We start from the raw sequence: 13952 nt of genomic DNA, 5'->3' as shown, positions 1-13952 counted from the left end.
CCAAAACCTCCCATAGGACTCTTGATGAGAGAAGCACGCTGGGTTTCCATTTATAGAGGCAACCATTACTAGTGTTTTTATTCTGAATCTTCTGAGGCCAGGTGTAAATCTAAGAGTAGTATAGTGTGAAGCCAAAATTGGGGGGGAGGGGGGGGCGGGGAATAGACTCTGGCCTTAATGCTAAGAAAGTTACCTGATATTTGCTTCCATTACTGAGTTAGAATTTTGCATCTGATAGGTATAAGCCACTCTTCTTTCTTACTTTTGCCAGGTCCACAACTTCGTGCAGATGTTGGAGATAAAGTTAAAATTACCTTTAAAAATATGGCCACAAGGCCCTACTCAATACATGCCCATGGGGTGAAAACAGACAATTCTACAGTTATTCCAACTTTACCAGGTACTCATGCGGGGAGAGGGGTTGCATTTTATTAAGCATTATAGGCTTTCTACAAATGACTGTTATCATCAGAGAGGCATTCTTTCCAAATGGATGGTGGTTAAGAGGGCATGCAGGGAGGTGTATCTGTGTGTATGTCTCCATGCATCTACAAGGAAAGGGAAGGGTAGGGAATGTTAGGGAAGGAGGAGTCAAGGACAGTGCTAAGGTTTTGGGCATCTGCTATGGGTGGCTGAGCAGGCTGGGGAATGGAAGAGAAGGAAATGTTATTTTTTTGGTTTATGAAGTTAAGAGTATAGATGAAGAGATGATAAAGTTCAGGTGGTGAGTCTATGCTTCATATTCTCAGTGAAATGTTCTGCTTAGAAAAGGGGTGATGAGGTAGGGGTAGGTAAGATGGAGAATCTGAGGAAAAAGTCTTACCACATCCCTTGAAACCACCCTTCCTATCCTGCTTGATTGTCTAGAAAGCATTTGTCAGACTCTGGCTAATGAAAGTCTGACAGCATGAATATGTAACAGTGAGGCCTATGTAAATGGAGTGGATGGTGAGTGCCCACAGCTAAAAGTCAAGTTGGACAAACTTGGACAAAACTCTAAGAAGACTGGAAGCAGAGATCGGCCTGGAAAAGAGCCCACAGCAAATGGAAGACAGTAAAGGCCTTGACAAATTAGAAGGGTGGAGCCACTGGCTATCTTCAAAGTGTCAAGGTCCAGGGTATGGCAGTGTCCTATATTTGACAGAGCTGTGACGAAACAGTGTATGGTATGACAGGATGGGACAGACCAGAGAGGGGGTCACTGTGATGAGTCAGTGACCCCTGAGATCACAAGGTCTAAGGGCTCCTCACCAGGAATTGTGGAATCACTAGGGATAATATTGAAAAAGGAGAAAAGGAAGGCCCAGGGAATTACTCCGGGCAGTCCAGGTATAAGCACATAGAAGACTTGCACACGTGACTAGGGGATATCACTTGACAGCTGAAGACAGTGTTTTACAGAAACATACTTCAAGCTAAAAAAAGATGTGTCACAAAGTTCCTTCAAATTATAATATTGATATTGCCACCTCCTGGGTGGGTGGTATTGTACGTGTGTCATGGATAGGTAACTCATAACTGACAAAGAAGATCTAAAAGTCTGTCTAATAAATAAATAAATAAATAAATAAATAAATAAATAAATAAATAAATAAAAATAAAAATATGTCTTACAGTTTGTCTAAAAACTGAATTCCTGAAAGCAATTTTGAGTTCCACTACTTTTTAAAACTAATTACCTTGACATTTCCAGTTTCTAGGTCACTGGTCATCAAGGCTTACTGTGTGTATTTATATGTATATCAAATATGTACCAAATGTAACCTGATGTGTTAACACTTGATTAATCTAGGTAAAACTCGCATTTACACATGGAAGATCCCAGACAGAGCTGCGGCTGGAATAGAGGATTCTGCTTGTATTCCATGGGCTTACTATTCAACTGTGGATCAAGTTAAGGTAAACTTTAAATCATTTATGTTTTGTGAAAATCCCCAAGATAGACACACAGTTGAAGAAAGATGAGATTAGAGTTTTCCTATGATCCAATTCTATCTTAAAATCCCAGCAAAGTAAGCTTCTCTACAATTCACTTTGGTTTCATTTTTTGGTTTGTTTCTTTTTAAGGATAGAGTTATAAACATATTAACCCTATGACTGCTGATTATGAGTAACAGAATCAAACATTAATCAAACAAAATATGAATCTATGATAAATATGAATATATTAATATAAAAGTATTTCACCTCCCTTTTGACGTAAAAATACATTAAACCAAAGAGCTGAGGTACATGATTTCAGAGCTCTGTTATTGTATGATAATAAAAGTGTTGATCTCAGTAGTCAATCCAGCACAACTAAAGCTACTTGATTGACTATTTCAAAGCCACCAAAACACTCAACAACTGCAAATCAGAACTTGTTCCAAGATTCTTTTGCAGAATTAAATCTTAGTCCAAATCTCTCTCCGGACTTCTATACACCAGCCTACTGATCATCTCCACCAGCATGTCCCACCAGCACTGGAAACACAATTCTAACATGGAATTGAGATCATCCTCCGCCTCTTGTATTTCCTATTGCAATAAGTAGCACCATAAATTCCAAATCTACTCATTTGTTCAATCTAGAACCCTGGATAGAAGTATCTAATTCTTCCCCCTGGCTCAGACAGGCAATTCAGACACCTACATCTAATAGTCTATTCTTTCTATCTCCATAGATCAGGTTCTTATAATTTGCCTCACTACTGCAATGGCCTCCCAGGCTCCAGCCTCTTCCTCCTTCAATCCTTCTTTCACTCCACCACCAAGATGACTGGCCTAAAATGCAAATCTGCTGCCATGCCATATTCATTTTTTCAATGGCTACCTATGACACATAAGATAAAATCTAAAATTCCTGAACATGATATGGCTCAAAGGCTCTTCCAGACTTAATCTGCCATTGCTGACACCCAGCCAAACCAAACTTCTCATAGATTTGTCAACTATGGTCTTTCTCCTCTGTATTCCTCCCATCGCAACAAGTGATTCATTTCTTCCATCCTCTATTTCCTCTACTAGCCTGAGTTCCTGGAGGGCAGGGGCTTTGTTTGATTCATCTCTGGATTTTTAGAGACTGGCATAGTGTTTGACTTACGGAATAGGCAAATCAGCACTATTCATTTGGGGTTCTTTTAAATGGCTGCTCACTAGCTGAGCCAATATTTGGCTCCAGCACACATTTCTATTACTTCAGCATCACCCATTCAACCTACCTACTACTCATCATGAGTCCAATTTAACTACAAGTGGAAAGTGACTGACCCAACAGCACTATGGTAGGCAAATCCCACTATTTAAATGAGTCCTTTTAAATTCCCAAGGTCCCAGTTCTCTGAGATGCTGACTTACATCATGAGGATGACTGAAGTTTTTGCTTGTTTTCAGGATCTCTATAGTGGATTAATTGGCACACTGATTGTTTGCCGGAGACATTACACGGAATTCTTCCATCCCATATTAAAATTGGAATTCTCCCTTCTGTTTTTTGTTTTTGATGAAAATGAATCCTGGTACATAGATGACAACATCAAAACATACTCTAACCACCCTGAGAAAGTAAACAAAGATGATAAAGAATTCATAGAAAGCAATAAAATGCATGGTATGATACATTATTTTAAACTCTATTTTTTCCCTTCTTTCAAATAAAATTAGCTTGGAGACTACTCATTTGTTTAATTTTTCTTCAAGATTTTATTTATTTATTCATGAGAGACACACAGAGAGAGGTAGCGATATAGGCAGAGAGAGAAGCAGGCTCCCTGTGCGGAGCCCAATGTGGGACTCGATCCCAGGACCCAGGGACCATGCCCTGAGAGATGCCCAACTGGGCCACCCACACACCTTCATTTATTTTTTAATAAACCAGTTCTGCCTCACTGTGCATGTGAGAATTCTGGTCAAAGCAAAAACCATCTACTAACTTCTCTCCCAATTCCAAAGTCTCATTCCATTTTAAACTCGCAATTAGGATTAAGGTTTTTGGTGCTAAGTGACTAGAAAACCAGTGTGACATTATTGACCTTAAAGTATTCATTTCCTTATCTGTAGTGAAATAATTTCCATTACCTCAAAAAGATCCCATACGTTAACCTAGTAATCATATTGTCAGTGAAATTGCTATTGATTTAAAATATCCTAAAAGGTAACGCAAAAACCATGTGCTTTCCCCAGCTATTAACGGGAGAATGTTTGGGAACCTACGAGGCCTCAGGATGAATGTGGGAGATGAAGTCAACTGGTATCTGATGGGAATGGGCAATGAAATAGACCTGCACTCGGTACATTTTCATGGCCACAGCTTCGGATACAAGGTAAGAGTGATCCATGGTCATTAGTCTTGCTCTACTGGAAAATGTTTTAATTCAAATGAAGAAAATATTCATTTAAAAAAAAAGTTTCAAGAGACAACTAAATTATTTTCAAAAAGTGAACCACACAGCAATTTCAATTGCAGTTACCAACTTCTGTACACATTGGGCCCTTTCTTGGATTTACAGGCTTTCATGGGTTTTCATGGAATTCTGCTCAGATATTGCTGGCAAGGTATTTGGATAGAATTGTTAGCAGAGAGGTTAAGAATGTTCATATAATGATGAGTCAGTAGAGACAAGACTAATTTATAATCTCTACCTGTTCTAACTTCTGAATCTTAAATGGCCGAAAGTGAAAAATGTTATCATTTTGGTGTCAGGCAACTGATTGGTCCCCAGATCTTAATGCTACTACTTCTACTTCTCACCCAGTGCTGATTTCAGCAGAAGTCAATAGCTCCCTTTCTTACCTTGAGTTAATGTAGAAAATTCAGAAGCAATCACACAGCCCATTGCAGGAAAGGCCATTTTGCCACCTGTATTTTGGTTTACATAGATGTTATATTCTTAGGGGGCTCTCAATTTTGTCCCTGCAGAAATGCCGCCCAAGGGCTCCGAGTCTAGTGTAGACTCTCCCTGAACTGCCCCTGGTTCTGACTTCTCCATTTGCCTCCTTTTCTGCTCCCTGCATTACCATCCCTGCCACAAAGTTTCACAGGCCAACTAATCCAGGTTAGGTTCAGCAAAAGTGAAATTAGGACTGAAATAAGGTCAGAGCTAAATTCCCTTGCATAACTCAAGTGCTCTGATAAAAAGGCAAACGGAGTGTAAGAGGAGCCAGGTAGACCTAAAGGATGAATGACTCTCATCACATCTTTCCTTCACACCCACTTTGTGGCCCATACTGCCAGGCATTTAGCAGGAGTTCAACGACCACACATCTCACTGTTTGTATTGGACGCAGAAATGTGTAAAGTCTCTCTCTCTCTGCCTCTTTTTAAAAACAGATTTGTTCATTTTCCCCGTATCCCTAAACTGGCCAATGAAAAAGTATTTGATTGAACTATTACATATAATACACATTATATAATATTTGTCATTTTTCTAATCAAGCACAGGGGCATTTATAGGTCCGATGTCTTTGACATTTTCCCTGGGACATACCAAACTGTAGAAATGTTTCCAAGAACACCTGGAACCTGGTTACTCCACTGCCATGTGACCGACCACATTCATGCTGGAATGGAAACTACTTACACGGTTCTATCAAATAGAGGTGAATATCGAGTTAGTAATTCTAGAAGTCGTGTATCATGAATATAATCAAGATGTGCTACTTTGCCTAAATACTTCACCCAGTGTGAAGCACCAGCTTGAAGCAGCGTAATTATTCCTAAAACTGATATAAGAGAGTGGTTGTGTTATATACAAAAGACTAACTGTGACTTACAAAAGATGCATTTAGAATTTAATTTCTTTCTTAATAAAAAACATTCAACCTTTTTTCTAGGTAGTACCTGATACACAAGGAAGTCTCCCCGCCTCCCTCCCCGGTCCCCCAAATCAGTATAATTTCAAATAGTCAATCAGGCAGAAATGTCTTTCTGTACTTCTAGGGGTGAGGGGAAGTATTATTGATTATTGTTTGTCAGAGATTATCTAGTCCATTCAGGCTGCTGAATAAAATACCAGACTGGGTAGTTTAGAAACAACATATAAAAAAAAAAAAAAAAAAAAAAGAAACAACACATATTTATTTTTATAGTTCTAGAAGCTGTTAATCTGAGATCAGGGTGCCAGCATGGTTGAATGAGAGCCCTTTCCCAGGTTGCAGACTTCCTATTATACATCCTCACATGGTGGAAGATAAGCTAGCACTCTGGGGCCCCTTTGATAAGGGCACTAATCCCACTCACAAGGGCTCCACCCTCATAACGTCATCACTTCCCAAAGGCCCTACCAAGTTACTGTCATCATGGGCATTAGGTTTCCACATATGAATTTTGGAGGACACAAATTGTTCAGACTATAGCCAAGATCCAGGAAAAAAAAAATAGAATCTAAATTTCTTGTTTCCCCCACCCCAGCACTAATACTCTTTCCTACGTACATACACATGTGCACAGGACACACACAGGAAAATGAACAGCCCTTTAATGGGTAAATATTCACAAACTGTGTTCTACAGAGGGAAATTCCTGCTGTGTGGTTGCAGGCTTTGGGTGTTTCCTGGGTCTTCTGAGTTCAGAATTGTTGGAGTTGGCAAAAACAAATCCAATAGGGGGAAATGATGTAGAGAAAACAACTCCTTGTGTTTCCTCTTCAAAATGGGCATAAATGGGGACAAATAAGTGGAAGAAAATATAGAAATAAATCTCTTAAAAAAAATAAAAGTCACTGAAATGTCAACTGTTAGTGCAAACAACATGTTTTCATGTCTGCTCCCGCGTTTTTACACAAACACCTCGTAACATAAAAAAACTATTCTATTAAAACCCTTTATTACAAAGGGTAGTACTGAGAGTACTGGAACACCAAATACAGGCAAATAAACCACTGAGTTTAATACCAGTAACTACTAAATGAGGTGAAGCGTCAAACATGAGAAAGAAAACTTAAATAGTGTTTAAAAGAATATCAGCACACACGTAAACCACCACACAGAAGGATGGTCCTGCTCAGAGTAAAAACCAAGAGTGAGGGAACACGGAGGCAGACATTCTGGAAATTCATGTGTGCAAAATGCATAACCTGCAGAGGATGCTGCTGCAGGGTGATCCTACACAGCCCGACACTGAAAAGATTCCTACTATAGAATTAGCCTGGAAGGGGAGGCAGATGATTTCTTGGTTAAGAAAAGGGAGATTTTTTTAAAGCCATAGAGAAAACTGTAGAACAAATAGCAAATGTAAGGGAAATAGACTTACACTGGGTAAGAGATGAAAGAGAAATTATTATATTATTATTATTATTATATTAAATTTATATTATAATTAAATTATTAAATTATTATTATTATAGAAGGAAACTGTAAACTGAAAGAAGCAGTAATGAACAAAAAAGATAGTTGGAACTATAAACAGGAAAATGGGGAGCCATGTTTACCAGTCAAAATTATCTTTAAAGTTTGATAAAGCTTTGAGTAAGTCTAATTTTAAGTCTAAGATTAATTCTGAATCTTAGAAAATTTTCTGGCTATCCTGACATAGAAAAGAAAGCACATCAGGTTAGAGTAAAATTCTTCAATATTATGCACCAGGAGACAGGCAATTTCCTCCACAACGAAAAAATATCACTAGAAAAGAATTGCAGATATCCTGTCATACTTAATGTTATGCTTCATTTCCCTACTGGAGGAAGGATAATAAAGACCTCCTCTGACAAATAGAAAAGTTTTTTTTTTTTTTTTAGATTGTGACATTTCTACTATAGTCAGATAACCTTTTGGAGGAGTCTGTAGGAAAAAAGCTTGCCTCGCTTTAAGTTACTTATAGGCAGGGATGGTATATTCTGTATTTCTTCTATTAAGTACCCCAATTCAATCCAATATTCTGCTTCGTAAATATCTAACCACCTATTAATTCAACAACACAAAAAAGAATTTTAAAAAGTTTTTTGGACAAAGTATCAGAGTTACAGAAAATTTGAGAAAACAGTACAAAAAATTCCCATATACCCTTCACCCAGATTCCCCAAATGTTAACATTTTAGATAGCCACATTTGCTTTCCCATTCACCTGACCCCCACCCTAACACACATACAATGGTAAATATATATACCCACATTTTCTAAAACTAAGGATATTATTATATATAAACACAATACACCTATCAAAATTAAGACATTAAAGATGATTCGGGGCACCTGGGTGGCTCAGTGGTTGAGCATCTGCCTTCGGCTCAGGTCATGATCCCGGGGTCCTGGGATCGAGTCCTGCATCAAGCTCCGGCAAGGAGCCTGCTTCTCCCTCTGCCTATGTCTCTGCCTCTCTGAGTGTCTCTCATGAATAAATAAAAATCTTAAAAAAAGAAAGAAATTAAAGATGATTCAATACTACAGACCCTTTTCAAATTTCACAAATTATTCTAATCACGTTCTTCACAGAAAAAGAAAATCCCACTCATATATTATGTTTAGTTGGCTTGTCTTCTTAGTCTGGAACAGTTTTTTGGTCTTTTATAACTTTGACATTTTAAAAAAACGATTTATTTATTTATTGAGAGAGGGTTGTGCAGAAAGGCAGAGGGAGAGGGAGGGAGATAATCACAAGCAGACTCTCCCCTGAGCATGGAGCCCAACTTGGGGCTCCATCTCATGAACCTGAGAACATGATCTGAGTTGAGAAGAGTCAGGTGCGTAACCAAATCAGCCACCCAGGTGCCCTGACTTTAGCATTTTTAAAGAATACGGGGCAACCACTTTGTAGAATGTCCTTCAATTTGGGTTTGTCTAATGTTTCCTCATGATTAGATTCAGGTTATGCATTTTTTGGCAAGATTCTTACAGGAGTGATATTGTTTTTCTCAGTACACATAACAAGAGGCAAAAGATGTTGATTTTTTTTCCTTTACCAATTATGTCAAGTTTGAGCATTTGATTAAGGAGATGACTGTCAGGTTTCTCTACTATAAAATTACTATTTTTCGCTTTATAACTAATTCCCTTTATAATATAATCTTGCAAGGAGGAAAGTAATTTTTCTTTAAATAAAGCAGTACTAGGATGAGATGTATTTTTAAATGTATAAAAAATGGACAGATGTCCATTGACAAATAAATGAATAAAGGAGATGTGGTATATATATTTGCAATGGAATATTACTGAGCCATTCAAAAAGAATGAAATCTTGCCATTTGCAATGACATGGATGGAACTAGAGGGTATTATACTAAGTGAAATAAATCAGTCAGAGAATGACAATTATATGATTTCACTCATATGTGGAATTTAAGAAACAAAACAGATGAACATAGGGGAAGGAAAGGAAAAATAAAATAGAATGCAATCAGAGAGACAAACCATAAGAGGCTCTTAACTATACGAAATAAATTGAGGGTTGCTGGAGGGGAGGGGGATGGAGGAATTGGGTAACTGGGTGATGGGCATTAAGGAGTACATGTGATGTAGTGAGCACTGGGTGTTATATGCAACTGATGAATCACTAAAATCTACCTCTGAAACTAATAATACACTATATGTTAGTTAATAGATTTTAAATTAAAAAAAAACAACAACAACAGGGATCCCTGGGTGGCGCAGCGGTTTAGCACCTGCCTTTGGCCCAGGGCGCGATCCTGGAGACCTGGGATCGAATCCCGCATCGGGCTCCTGGTGCATGGAGCCTGCTTCTCCCTCTGCCTATGTCCCTGCCTCTCTCTCTGTGTGTGACTATCATAAATAAATAAATAAAATTTTTTAAAAAGTGGAAAAATAGAAATGAATCAAAAATAATTAAAGTAACTTTTAAAAATTAGAATATATTTAAACCATATGGTATATGTAGTAGTCCCCCCCTCTTATTAACAAGGGATATGTTGATCCCCAGTGGATGTCTGAAACTGTGGATAATACTGAACCCTATATATACTATTTTTTCTCCTATATATCCATACCTATGATAAAGTCTAATTTATAAATTAGGCCCAGTAAGAGATTAACAACAATAAAATAGAACAATTATAATAATATACTAGAATTAAAGTTATGTGAATGTGGTCTTTTTCTCTCTTGAAACATCTCATACTGTACTGATCCTTCCTGTTCTTGTTATGGTGTAACATGATAAAATGCCTACATAACGAGATGAAGTGAAATGAATGACATAGGCATTGTGACACCGTGTTAAACGACTATTGACCTTCTGAGAAACATCTGCCTCTAGACACAGTTGATCGTGGATAACTGAAGCCATGGAAAAGGGGGGACTACTGTACTGCTTTTAATAATGGTCTTAAAATTTCTTTTTCTATAGACACCAATGTTCGCTGAAAGAAATAAATTGGTGATAAGTGGAAATAAAATGGAAAAACAATGATTCATAATAATGTACATGAAAGTGCTGAAGAAAAAGTTTACTTTGGAATGGCTATAAGCATTAAAAAAAAGACAGAAAATGTACGCTTTCATGAATTTGTGGGGGAAACTGTTACCTTGTTTCATATGAAAAGATCAACAGACACATGACTGACTCTAATACACTTACAATTGATTTATATAGGTTCTTCATTTCAGCACCAGAACTTTATAAAACTGTATTCTCCACCCCTACCCCCAAAATCTACGACCAGATGTTGTTCTTGATGGTTCTTAAAGGATCCCTATTAAGATTCATTGAAATGTTCCCAACCATTGGCTTCCCACATAAATCTAACATGGTGCTAACATCATTCCTAATGCATGAGGTGCATCAGGACATGAGGGCATAGGTGTAGAGAAAGTAAAATGTAAAAAAAAAAAAATCATTTTTAAATAATAGTAAATTAGGGATACCTGGGTGGCTCAGCGGTTGAGTATCTAACTTTGGCTCAGGGTGTGATCCCGGGGTCCCAGGATCGAGTCCCACAGTCCCACGTCAGGCTCCCTGCATGGAGCCTGCTTCTCTCTCTGCCTGTGTCTTTGCTTCCCTCTCTGTGTCTCTCATGAATAAATAAATAAAATCTTAAATAAAATAAAATAATAAAATAAAATAAATAAAATAAAAAATAGTAAATTATTTTTTAAATAAATTTTTTAAATGAAATAAAATAAAATGAAACAAGATGAAATTTTAAAAATTAAAATAATGTCAATCTATCTGGATTTTGTGAACCCTTGAAGAGATGGTCAAAAGGTGAATAATCTGGAACTGGAAAAAGCAGAACTGACAAACAGTTCTACAGATTAAATCCTGTAAAGATGAACACTGACATCAGGTGAAAAGTTTCAAAAGACAGCTGTGGCATGGGCAGCCCAGGTGGCTCAGCGGTTTAGCGCCGCCTTCAGCCCAGGGTGTGACCCTGGAGACCTAGGATTGAGTCCCACGTCAGGCTCCCTGCATGGAGCCTGCTTCTCCCTCTGCCTATGTCTCTGCCTCTCTATCTCTCTCTGTCTCTCATGAATAAATAAATAAAATCTTAAAAAAAAAAAAAAACATAGCTGTGGTAGATGCTGGGTGAGTAGCATTTTTTTCCCCAGCTTTAACTAATGTCAAAGCACACTATCAATGAGCTGAACTTGGACTCAAAATTGTTTAATAAAAGATTAAAAAAGAAGACACAACTGTGAATGCAATGATATATTTCTTTATTTTCACACATACTCTAGCTAAAAGAGCAAAAGTACACATCAACAAGAAATAGAAACAAGGCTTTGGCTGAAAAACATGCATCCAACAAATTACATTAATGGCCAGACAAGAAGAAAGTTGACTTTGTAAATTCTACTTCATTGACTCAGGGAAAAACCACAGCATAAGTTTCAAAAGTAACAAAAAACTTTGAAATCTCTTACTGTGGGAAAACATTAACCTCTTTCACAAAATTATTCAAAGAGAAGAAAGAAGAAGAAAGAAGAAAGAAGAAAGAAAGAAGAAAGAAGAAAGAAGAAAGAAGAAAGAAGAAAGAAGAAAGAAGAAGAAGAAGAAGAAGAAGAAGAAGAAGAAGAAGAAGAAGAAGAAACAGAAACCTAATTGAGAATCTGGGAAAATCAAGAATAAATTCTGGACAACTTGGAGTGACATTCTTTCAAACATACCTACAAAATGGTTCTCTCACTGATTTGATGTTCCTTGTAATAAAAATCAGGGTATGTCTTTAAAAACATATGCCTTCTTTGAGAAAATTGTTTTGTAACCTTTTTACATTCTGGACAATTAAGTGGATGCAGATCATAAAGTACCAAACTAATATTACCACTACATAGTAAGGTAAGCATCCAGAAAGTATCTGCAAGAAATGTACATATTCTATATGAAAATCCTTTATTTACATTTTTACCTGACATTCAGTTTTTTTTTTTTTTAAGTCAGTCTCTTATGGCATTGTAGTATTTTTCAAATGATACCTTCAAGTCAAAGATTTCTTTTGACTGCAGTAGAGAAGATACGGCAAGAAAAAAGCTGCAGTGCCATCTTCTGGGAGGACATTCAAGAAATCCCTCAGTTCTAGTTCCACAGCAACAACTGACAATGTTTCTGTTGGTAGGACAGAGTATCTGAGTTAGAACTGAAAGTCTTTCATCCAACTTTCTTATCACCCAACCAATTCAAAGCTAGTTCAGGCAACAAAATGTTATAACTACGAAGGAAAAAAAAAAAAGATCAGTCTTTAAAACTCACAGACTGCTTATGGTTTTAACAACTTCTTATTCTTTCTAAAATGCTTGGAGGCTTATTTTATATTAGTTCTATGCAATTTTGACTATTTCATTGCTGGATTATCACATTATTTTTCAGTGTACGTCTATTAGTCTCTAAGGAAAAATAAAATCATTTGGATACTATCTTTAATGTTAGGGCTATGTTGCAGCTAATTTATAAAGATTGCTAGGACAGGAAATACTGTTAATTGATGGATGACATCTTCCTAAATCAGCTCTTCTCCATGAGGAGATTTCCATGTTATTAATAAGTACAAATCTGTCTTCATGACCAATTTTTCCAAAATGTAAAATAATGTGCTCTAGTGTAGACCTTCAATTATGAAGGGATTTAGCAGACATTTTTATAAAGAGAATGATGCAATTTTATGATTCTACTGTTTCTTGATACATACATGCTGCCCTCTGCTGGGAAGAGAAGGGGGTGATATTTAAGAACAGTGTTGGTAAAAAAACACCGGGTTCCATTTCCTGTGTGATCCTCACTGGCCGACCACTTATTCTATTTGCAGAGTGACAGAAATATAAAATCTCCTGCTCAGACGTGTGTGCATCTATTCAAAGTCATCTCTCTAATATTCAGCAACCTATGTCATCCCTTACACAAAGGAATGACGTGCCCATGTTGCTAAAATGTTAATGAACAGATCAGCAGTGATGTATGGGAAAGATCCCTAGCTCTGGAATCAGATTCTGTGACTTTAAGAAAGTCACTTAACCTTGTGAGTCCTAGTTTCTTCATCTATAATGGGGTGGTACCAATTGCTAGTAGCTTCCAGAGTCCTTTGAGAATTAAATAAAATATAATGATGCATATCTAAAGTATTAATAGAAACTTAATAAACAATGACTACTTACTACTTTGCAAAACCCATATGAAAAACAAGAATTATCAATACTTTCCTATCAAACGAGTTTATGTAGTCTAAATGTGGAGCCTAAAAACAGTATCCTAGGTATTAAAAAACAGAGTTGGGGGCCAGTATTGATGTTATAGAGCCAACAAAAATCTTGCCACTACTCAGTGCTTCTCTTCTGCCAATCAGTAAGGTTGTTTTATATATATATATATATATATATATATATATATATATATATATATATATATATATAAGTTATATAGGTTATAACTTCAAGAATAAGGTCAATATTTTAAATCTGTAAAGGACTTTAAATCCTCCAGTGTGTCTAGAAAATATTCATCAGATGCTGAAAATCATTATTTCTGGCTGATGGGATTTTTAAATGACTTTCTAAACTTCATTTTTGTAATTTACTACAGTGGTAAATTTTTC

The 13952-nt window shown here is 36.8% G+C and overlaps 2 protein-coding genes across 23 annotated transcripts in view; one reads left to right on the top strand and one right to left on the bottom strand.

The window, feature by feature from the left end:
• Nucleotides 1–13952, top strand: part of CP (ceruloplasmin) — a 63394-nt gene that overhangs the window by 41142 nt on the left and 8300 nt on the right. For 6 of the 13 annotated variants that reach the window (XM_026015769.2, XM_072727112.1, XM_072727113.1 and 3 more), the window contains 6 exons: nucleotides 272–400; nucleotides 1793–1899; nucleotides 3373–3589; nucleotides 4162–4301; nucleotides 5415–5577; nucleotides 10274–10415. In XM_026015769.2, the coding sequence (XP_025871554.1) occupies nucleotides 272–400; nucleotides 1793–1899; nucleotides 3373–3589; nucleotides 4162–4301; nucleotides 5415–5577; nucleotides 10274–10290 (773 nt within the window). In that variant the 3' untranslated portion in view covers nucleotides 10291–10415. Of the gene's footprint in view, nucleotides 1–271; nucleotides 401–1792; nucleotides 1900–3372; nucleotides 3590–4161; nucleotides 4302–5414; nucleotides 5805–10273; nucleotides 10416–13952 lie in introns of those variants that run through there. The other 7 variants (XM_026015767.2, XM_026015768.2, XM_072727107.1 and 4 more) reach the window with 2 other exon arrangements.
• The window catches only part of HPS3 (HPS3 biogenesis of lysosomal organelles complex 2 subunit 1), a 39303-nt gene continuing 36917 nt past the window's right edge, over nucleotides 11567–13952 (bottom strand). For all 10 annotated transcript variants that reach the window (XR_003237562.2, XR_011995302.1, XR_011995301.1 and 7 more), the window contains one exon: nucleotides 11567–12472. Coding sequence is in view for 4 of the 10 variants with exons in the window: in XM_026015770.2 (XP_025871555.2) it covers nucleotides 12345–12472 (128 nt within the window). In the remaining 6 variants the exon portion in view is untranslated. The remainder of the gene's footprint in view (nucleotides 12473–13952) is intronic.

The sequence above is a fragment of the Vulpes vulpes genome, chromosome 11, assembly GCF_048418805.1.
Source record: "Vulpes vulpes isolate BD-2025 chromosome 11, VulVul3, whole genome shotgun sequence".
Taxonomy (NCBI): Eukaryota; Metazoa; Chordata; class Mammalia; order Carnivora; family Canidae; genus Vulpes; species Vulpes vulpes.
This window is presented reverse-complemented; position numbering and strand designations above follow the sequence as displayed.